Source organism: Hyposmocoma kahamanoa, unplaced genomic scaffold (assembly GCF_003589595.1).
Source record: "Hyposmocoma kahamanoa isolate Upper Pololo Valley unplaced genomic scaffold, ASM358959v1 192, whole genome shotgun sequence".
In the NCBI taxonomy this organism is placed as follows: domain Eukaryota; kingdom Metazoa; phylum Arthropoda; class Insecta; order Lepidoptera; family Cosmopterigidae; genus Hyposmocoma; species Hyposmocoma kahamanoa.
In genome coordinates, this window is record NW_020653719.1 from 8,543,966 (window position 1) to 8,553,524 (window position 9,559).

Genomic DNA, 9,559 nt, shown 5'->3' on the forward strand with positions numbered 1-9,559 from the left:
TACGTTGTGAGTCTTCAATAAATATGACTCCATCTTAGGGACCGTAAGTAATATTATGCGTTATGTAATGCAAATTAAGAGGGACCGCAGCTTACCTAAGCAGTTGGCGAAATCATATCTGGGCTAAGGTGTAAGCGACAGTAACTTGCGGATATACCTTTTCGTAGAACGGCTGTATGTACTTTGTTCGAACCGAACACACACACACACATTCATTTCTTCTGTTATTGTATGTATATACATATGATGACGATTATTATTAAGATTTTAGTACTAATAGGGAGAAAGTTCCGAAAGCGGTTAAGAAGAAGTAATACCCTACGACTGACACCTGTGAGGTCCAGCTTAGTGTGGAGTCAATATAGAGGACAAGGTTCAAGACTAATTTAAGCTGAACGGAACAGACGAGTTTTCATACAATACATACATACAGACATCCCAAAATTAGTTGACCATACAACTCATCGTAGATCACGGATAATCTGACAAATCGCCGAATTAACTTCTTCAACAGAAGCCTAAATCTACAAGTCATCGGCGTAAAAATGATAAGAGCAGTTAAGTGAGAAAGGAAGAAAATTAATAAAAAGAGAAAACAAAAGTGGTGACTGAATTCCACCCTGTGGAACACCAGTCGTTAAATCATGTCAGGTCGGATTAATTATGACCCACAAAGACCGATAAGAATGTAAACAAAACAATAGTTTACGTTACAAAGAGCAAATGAAATGGTTTGTCTGAAAAATAGAATGTTTCTTATCGTGAAAGAACACAATACATTAAACAAATCTTCAAGATTTGTTTTTAATGTATTAGTAAACACTTATAAACAGTCTTTATAGATAACGTTGTGCCATTATCTACTTTCTCAGCTCAGACAGGTGTCTCTTGCTGACCTTGCGCCAGCGTAAGTCTGTGTTCGCAAGCCGTGTGCGGCGGTACTGTGCGCCCGCGCATTACATCGCGTGCGTTGATACGGAAACTTAACCAAATAACGAACGACATTGGTCAGATTTGTTTTGCAAAAAACAACAAATTGTTCCTCAATTTAAAGTGATTTAAATAACCTCGTCAGTGTTTTTGAAATAAAATTCCATCTTATTTTTAGTAACAGAGAGAGGTAGATGTAAACAAAGTTAAACAGCGCAGTTATTTTTTACGTTTCGCTGTTTTTTAAAAACATTTAAAAAAAACGTGTTTAAACTTGTTAAGTGACATTTTGTAGTGAGAGTAACACGATTTTATGCAGTTTCAACAGTGTAAGTGACAATGAGCATGTCCAGACCGTAGAGATGAAATGAAGGGGAGGACTCCTAACAAACTTCCTCTGTTCCTGGGAAAAGTTCTACTACGCTGGATTTTTCACAACTCAGACATATTGTTTTTTGTTCATCGGTCAGTTTTTGTTTATTGTTTTCAGAATGTTTACTATTACTAACCTTTCTGAGTATTGTATGTTATCTAAACGATAAAAGAGTTTTTTTTTATTTATTTAATTATCAAAACAATACATCAGAGATATAGTTCGGTGTATAATAAGTGACTAATTCGATAAAATTTATTTTGGAACAATATAGATACAAAAACAAATACCGTACAGGGTCAATTGAACTCTACGCCGCTTGCGATACGAATGGTCCAAAGTACAAACGTGGTTATTCACTAATGATTACCTCTAATTTCAGGTTTCTTACCACGGTATGACTTCTTTTTATTTTCCCGATATTTCGGAACGGTTCCACGCTCCATGGTTGAGTCAACCCGTGACCATGGAGCGTGCAACCGTTTCGAAATATCGGGAAAATGAGGAGAAGAAAAAAAAGAAGTCATACCGTGGTAAGAAACCTGAAATTAGTGATAATAATTTATTCATTTTGTATGAAAAACATATGTATGATTAAATTTGACAAACTTTTGCTGCTCCGATTTTTTTGGTCCCATACAATGAAATGATCCTTACATAATACTGAGTCCATCACCACTAAAAAAAATTGATTTAATTTTGATAATCGACTTGAGCCACTCAGAAAAGCTATACGTTCATGCAATAAGAGCGAAACAGATGTTGCGCGTTTCGGTTTTATATTTTTGTTTCAGGTTTCGGTTACGCTTGGACCGCTGATGCGAAACAATGTCTTTTTCGCGCTTATTCATCATCATCATGGGGCCATTTTGTGATCCAATATTGGACGTAGGCTACTTCCCTCTTCTTCTACTCTTGGCGATCTTGTGCCAGAATCATCCAGTCCCGACCTCTGCGTCGTCGGATGTCGTCCATCGTCCGTCTCCATCTACCGTCCGCCCGAAACAATTACTGTCAAATAAGTAACACTCAACCAAAGATTCATACTTGACATTGTCTTTTAATTATGTCGAGTACCTATTACTTATTTGCCAGTAATTGTTTTTGTTCGATGGAGAACGGGTGTAGATCCCCTGCCGCGCTCTCTGGTGTTCGCCCTGGGCCTCCATTCAAGTACGCCTTTTCCAGCGCCTCTAGCTTATGACCACTTTTTTTGGCTCCGACAGCCATGACATCTTTAACTTTGGTTAATCTCGCTCGGTGACTCCGAGCATTGCCCTCCATGCCCCTCGGTGCGACTCGGAACCTCTCGGAGACTTCTGTGTAAGAGCGGTTACACACGGCTACTATTAGCAGCGATGCAAACGCGATGCAGTAGCGATGCAGTCGCTAATTGTCTACCTTTACACACACGCGCGATTGCATTGCCAGTCTTATGATTTATAACAATCGCGCGTTTGTATCGAGACAATTACTCACTGCAATGCATCACTGCTAAACGTCGCCGTGTGTCCAAGAGTCATGGTTTCCATTCCTTCGCCCTCATGGACTTAAAGCGTTTTCTGACAGGTTTAACGCGATTCCAAATCGATAAGTGTGGTGTCTCTAGCGATGAAAGAGACTCAGGGTCGTATTCCAGAACTCTACTCAATACTCAAGTTAGGACTTGAGTATTGCAGTGGGCACTGAAAATCATACTCAAGGTTTTGCCATTAGGGTCGTATTTCCAGTGCTTGAAATCATACATACATTGAGTAGAGTTCTGGAATACGAGCATTAGTCTTTTAAGGCGTTTTATAACGACTTGACTCCATTTTACAGGACTCGACTCAAAAATTAAGACCGGAGGTTCGAATTTTTATTAATAAGACTCAGTCGTTATATTAAAATACTTAAACGACTTGAACGACTTAAACGACTCGAGTTGTTTGCAATGGACTTATACCTATTTTAGTCATATTGAACCCGAAGTTTATAAATAAAAATGATATAGTATGTAGTAAATAATCACGTTTATTTACTTATAATAAAAATTATGATTCAAAGAGTGATTTAAGCAATAGATACAAGATTTAAGACCTAATTATATAACGATTGCATACAATACTTTTTCTGCGAGTAAATTAAAATAATGAAGTACATCCTATATTTAAAAGTCTATGGAAATCCAGTTCTAACGTGCTTTTTTTTGGGTAATATTGGTCTGTAACCACTTTTCTTATTATGAAGTCCTGGTACTTTTTTAAACTTCTTTAGAAACCCGTGCACAGTAGTGTTTTATGTATCACAGTAGTGAGATACAATTTATCTGTAAATTGTATCTCACTACTGTGATACATAAAACAAATATATACATAAAAGTCTCGCCTGTTACCCATTCAAGGGTAGGCAGAGACTGTGAACCTGCACTTAATACGTTCATAAATAGCATTTTTCATTCATCATTATGGTTAAACGACAGTATCAGACACTAAAATTTGATAAAATACTTTGACTGTTGGGTTCTGTATCCATTGATTCTTATTTAAAAAGAAAAATAATTCCCAAAAAACAAATTCTTGAATTGGTTATAATTAACTGACTTCTGTGAACAAAGCTACGTTAACGTTATGCATCAATCGTAAAATACATATCTTGTGTAGAAATGAAATCACGCCATACGGCTCATGACTCGCGACTCCTGAGGCTATAAGGCGCCAGTCGTTTTAGTCCTTTTAGTCGTTTTAGTCCTACAAGTATTTTAAGCTTCGTAAGGTTAAAAACCTTCGTCTCGAATTAGTCTTCAGTTTTAGTCTTATGACTCAAAACTTGAGGGTTAAAAGACTAGACGTGAGGCGTTAAAAATTAGTCGAGGTTTTTTAAAAGGCCTTAAAAGACTGAGTCTCTTTCATCACTGGTTGTCTCTCTACCACGAGCTACAAGCTCAAGATGTGAATTAGCCCCTAACTACGACTATTAAATACAAAATGGATAGTAACGCAGATGGGAAATAGAAGAGTTTCGCAGATGGAGCCGCAAACCGAATAAGTAGAAACATTTATGCGCAGGATGGTTAATAAAAGAAACTCACATAACACTGTGATACAACATCGTTCATTTTAACTCTCGCTGAGTAGTTAACCTACAAACCTAGAATGCTTTAACGCGTAATATGTGACCATTCAATGCTTCAAGTTGATAATTCAAATTTCACGAAAAGTTATGATACCTGTATTATAATTAAAGTTCTTTTTTAATGAATGGAAAGTAAATTACTTCGATTATGTTCCGACAAACGCACATATTTCTACATAAGATTCAAATCGTCAGCTAAATTTGAAAACATTGTAACTCCGTTTTTGGACAAAATCCCTTTTTTCATTGTTCTTAATCAAAACTTAAAATTTAATTTGTTTATTGTAGACCCTTTTTTAATTAAAAATTAAAGTACAATCATTTCTAATAATTCTGTTATTAGCGCCTCTTCAAAAGTTCACATTAATTGAGGTTACCAGGTTCAACTTTATGCCGTCGACGATAAGAGATGGTGCAAATTGTTAAGTCCTACGTGCTTTATACTGTGGCCCAGTTAAAATAAAACTTCACAGTGTTGTATATAAAGACCAAGCTTTTAAAAGTTTTTATATAAATACATATCTTTAGAATTGGCAAGTAAATCTTTAAAGTCATATTTTCACTGAAATACGTGAATTATGTAGGTACTATTCCTACATGTTTATTTTGCACATAACTATATAAAGCAAGCTTAGGGATTCACCACATTTACCGACACGGAATCGCATTAAGGTTGCTAGTAGATTGACTGCATGTTTGCAGTTAATGCGTGAAGTCGCAATCAACTTCATGCAGTCGAGACCTCGACTGCATGAAGTTGATAACGACTCCACGCATTAACTGCATGCAGTCGATCTTGGCTGCTTGAAGTCGGCTTCGACTGCAAGCAGTTAATGCGTGAAGTCGTTATCGACTTCATGCAATCGAGGTCATGGATAACGACTTCACTCATTTACTGCATTTTCTCATCAGGTAGTAGCTTTATAGCTGGTCAGAAGTCGTTTTATGTAAATGTAATAAAAGCGAAAAAGACTGCGCGTTTCGCAACATCTTTTTCGCTCTTATTGCATTGAGATAAAGCTTTGTATAATCGGCTTCCGATTCCGCGTTGATAAGTATGGTGACCACTTTATCGGTGTGTTGGCAATCTCATAAGTGATAAAAGTATACGGGTATTACGCAGAAAGACTGCTGCCAATTTCTAGTGTCTTCGACTCCCAGAGGACGGAATGGATATTAACAGTAGCATTTTAAGAAAAATACAATAGACAATCAAGAAAAAATACCAGTTTTCGCATGAGCATGTTACATAAATTTTAATTCCAGTGATTCTTTTATATGATAATAGACCAACTTATAGATAATATAAAGCCACAATAATCCCTAATTTACTGTACCAACCTTTTGTAATACATACAGCTAATAAAAAATTCATTTATAAAATAATAATCAATCATTCATAAATAATATAATATATAATTAATAAATAATCTCAGTACAGAGTACTAAAAAAACCGACCTCAAAAGTACGTGGAATTACGTCTATTTGCTAAGTTTCATTGAAATATCCCCTAGTTCGCCACTATACAGGACTTGATACTGGAGATAATAAAAATAGGTTCTCACTACGACACTACTCAAAGTATATCGAGGGAAAAACGTCTTGAATTGATGAAATAGCAAAATCAACTAAATAATTGCTAAAAGTAATTGCTCCTAAATTAAAGTTAGGCGCTATTTATAAAAATGAATCTTCATGCGTGAACAGCCACCCTTTGAAGTGGATGATTTCCTTCAAAATGAAATGGGACCATTATGGAAGTACCCCCTTTCCAACAAAGTAAGAATCATGAAAATCGGTTCCCAAATACCGGAATTATCGCGTAACATACATACAAAAAAAAAACAAAAACAAAAAAAAAGAACATACAGTCGAATTGAGAACCTCCTCCTTTTTTGAAGTCGGTTAAAAATGGGGGTTTGTTTGGTGCGTCATTTTTTCATGTGTCGTGTTTACATGTCGAAATAGTAACAATGTTACACATTAAATTTGAATTGAATTGATATTCAATTATTTTTTGTGAAATCCACTAATTTGTTATAAGTAATTATTAATACAAAGATCGAAACTAAGAAAAAAAATCCTTCAATCCGGTCGGAGCTTTCGGAGTCGAACCGACAGACGTCTTCTAACAAACTGTGGCAGACGCTATGCCAACTAAGCCACGGAACGAACCAGAGACCTCACGAATTTTTCAATGTGTTTTATTATCCGACAACAAGCCGAATCTTCGTATTTGGTTTTCAATGACTTTTAGCCGTAGCGCCATCTATGAGAAATCTATTTAAGTATTTCGTCGTATAATGTTGCACACTTTTTAACATTTATGACTTTTGAAATTTCTGAACGCTTTTATATTGTAAAAATCTTACTTCAAGGGTGCACAAAAGGAGCGCCACCGCACAACGTACCGTTCCTTCCCTGTATATCTGACGCATCATAGACAACAATCGACGAATACCTTAATCCGATTAGCAAATCCTTTCACCAAGATGGCAAGCATTATAGTGTATGCCATCGACACGACAAGAAAAAGACTTAAAGGGTCTCTTGATCAATTTCTCTACTGGTGCTGTTATTTTGTTTTGTTTGTTAAAGTATTTCTCGCATTTATAATAGTTATGGATAGGCGTTTCCGGTGTGTCGCTTGCCACCAGGTGCACGACTTGTTCATCTCGTGTATTATAAAAAAAATATTTTGAATACTGGGGTTCTAGAGTCCTCAATATTTTTTAGTCAGTACTAAAAAACCGAACTCAAACCCTAGTTTGCCACCTCTACGTGGAATATTTTCTTCAAATTTAAATGGGATCACTTCCTCCTTCCAAAAAAAGAGAATAAAAAAATCGGTTCACAAATATGCATAAATATTCTTACATTTTTGCTTAAAGGTGTAAACAACCTGTATATGTACATATTAAAAACAAAGCAAGAAAAATTTATTCACTTCGGTTTTTAAGAACGTGTCTATGTTTTCAGAATATTTTGTTTATGTGATCACTCTGCACCCACAGTACGAAATTGAAAGGAATTTTCACAATTGCTTTAGCGGACTATATTTGGATGGGGTGTTAATGATGAATGAACAAGGCAACATAAAATAAACTTCCAGCTTTTATTAAACAAGTTACACAATGGAGTAACGTATTGAAGGCAACCGCAGCAGCAAAACAATCATAAATTAGCGCTAAAATCAAGCAATATATAAAAATATTTCGATATTTCGGAACTCACATCGCCGCGGACCGAATGGAAGAGAATTTTTGTAACGCAATTTTAAATAGCATAATAAACTTTATATCTATTGTGTACAAACTATACATATACATACGATACGGTAGCTGCGGGATTCCCTGGACGGGGGGTCTACTCTCGATCTCGGTCTGACATCCGTCCGAAACAATTACTAACAAATAACTAATATTCGACAAAATTAAAAGACAAGTACCAAGTATGAAGCTTCATTCGCATCACACGTCTTTTCATTTGGTCAAGTATTGCTTATTTGGCAGTAATTGTTTCGGACGGATGTCAGACGGAGATCGAGTGTAGACCCCCAGTGCAAGAATTCTCCGGATTCTATTCTATTCTATTCTTTGACATAAATTTCATTATAATCATTGTTATAAAAATTGGTGTCCATTCCGTTCCGCAGCAATGTCAATTGAACTACACGTTCCATAGTCGGGTAAAAACAGACATATTGTTATGAACGTTGAAATAAATCCATGAAATTTAATTACTATTACATTTAGTAATCTATAAAAACAAAAAAAACTAATAAGTATTTTGTAGCTTAGGCCGCTACAGTTGCATTGCTTGAGTCCATCATGAATACAAAGTATTAATGCAAATAGGGTATGTTTTATTGTGATACACCGCTTGTCCGTACAGTTACGTTACCAAAGTCATTTTTGTCGCGTCATGCTTAGAATAAATCGTGTATCTTATTGCTAGACCTCGGTGATAGTTCACGATGCTTATAATCTAATTAATGCAGGTCTTGCACCGCACAAGGCCGCATGAATTGCACGTCCCGGACCCATCCATGTGGCCATACTTCGCAGAATAAAATGAGACTATAAAATTGTTATTGTTTCTTTTCTCGCTACGTTTCGTATTAACGTATTGTTTGATTGCTGAAATAAGAACTAATGTTCATTATAATCAGGCAGGAGATCCCTACATGTGTGAGTTATTAGTAATAATAATAACGCACTCACTCAACATAGTCCCGCACTAGGGAAAACCCTGTGTCGCGGGTGCCATGGGCACACACATATACAACCACAAATTCTCACGAGAGCAATAAATGTAGGCCATACAAATATTTCTCCCGGCCCGGGAAACGGACCTGGGACCTCTGCGTGGCAGCATGGACCAATAACTCAAGAGGACTGCTAATCGTCATACAAGATAGCGTAGCCGGGTATTTAGTACCTATTGGTACACTAGATGTCGCGACGATTACCAAATAGCTATTTTGTAACGTTATTTTACATTGACACATTGATTCTATCAAATCTGCTTCTAGTGATAACAAACACGTCAACTAGATGGCGCTATATTTTACCTCAAAATGGATATGCACTTGGAGTCGTATACAAATACATTGTAAAAAAAAAACAATCGCAACTCACAACGTTTCCATCCTCTAAATAATAACTATATACACTGAACACTACTTTGTCTATTCTAATGCCATTTAGACATATTGATAGTTTAGCTTAAAATTATTCATATTTCAATGTTACTGGGTGTAAGAAGCGAGAAAAAACAATGGCTACGGTGATTTTAGGCTGAGAACACCGAACGTGCGAAATAATATTTTTTAATTTTTATTTAATTTATATTTTTTTTTGTAATTCCAAGAAGTATGATATCGCAGATATTGCATTGGTCCCAAAGGGTCATATTGGAACGCCACACAGTGGGCCCAAATTGATAATTCTTGGACATAGGAATAACTTGTGGAGTATCGAGCAAATTTTTTTTATGTGATATATAATAACATTCCTAACAACTTTTATTCTTGTATGATTTCTTGAAAAGTTGATAGATTCAGAGAAAAAAAATTTTTGTATGGACAAATATACATTTTATTTTTTATCTCAAAATATACGAAAATCTAATGTGCGTGG

General features: G+C 35.9%; 2 protein-coding genes across 2 annotated transcripts in view; one reads left to right on the forward strand and one right to left on the reverse strand.

Annotated features, from left to right (window-relative positions):
* LOC113226526 (transcription factor IIIB 90 kDa subunit) overlaps positions 1–9,559 on the reverse strand; it is a 55,161-nt gene that overhangs the window by 35,422 nt on the left and 10,180 nt on the right. The window lies entirely within an intron of this gene.
* Positions 937–9,559, forward strand: part of LOC113226527 (BTB/POZ domain-containing protein 6) — a 13,874-nt gene continuing 5,251 nt past the window's right edge. Inside the window, exon 1 of the mRNA XM_026459174.1 lies at positions 937–1,395. Coding sequence (XP_026314959.1) covers positions 1,298–1,395 — 98 coding nt within the window. The 5' untranslated portion in view covers positions 937–1,297. The remainder of the gene's footprint in view (positions 1,396–9,559) is intronic.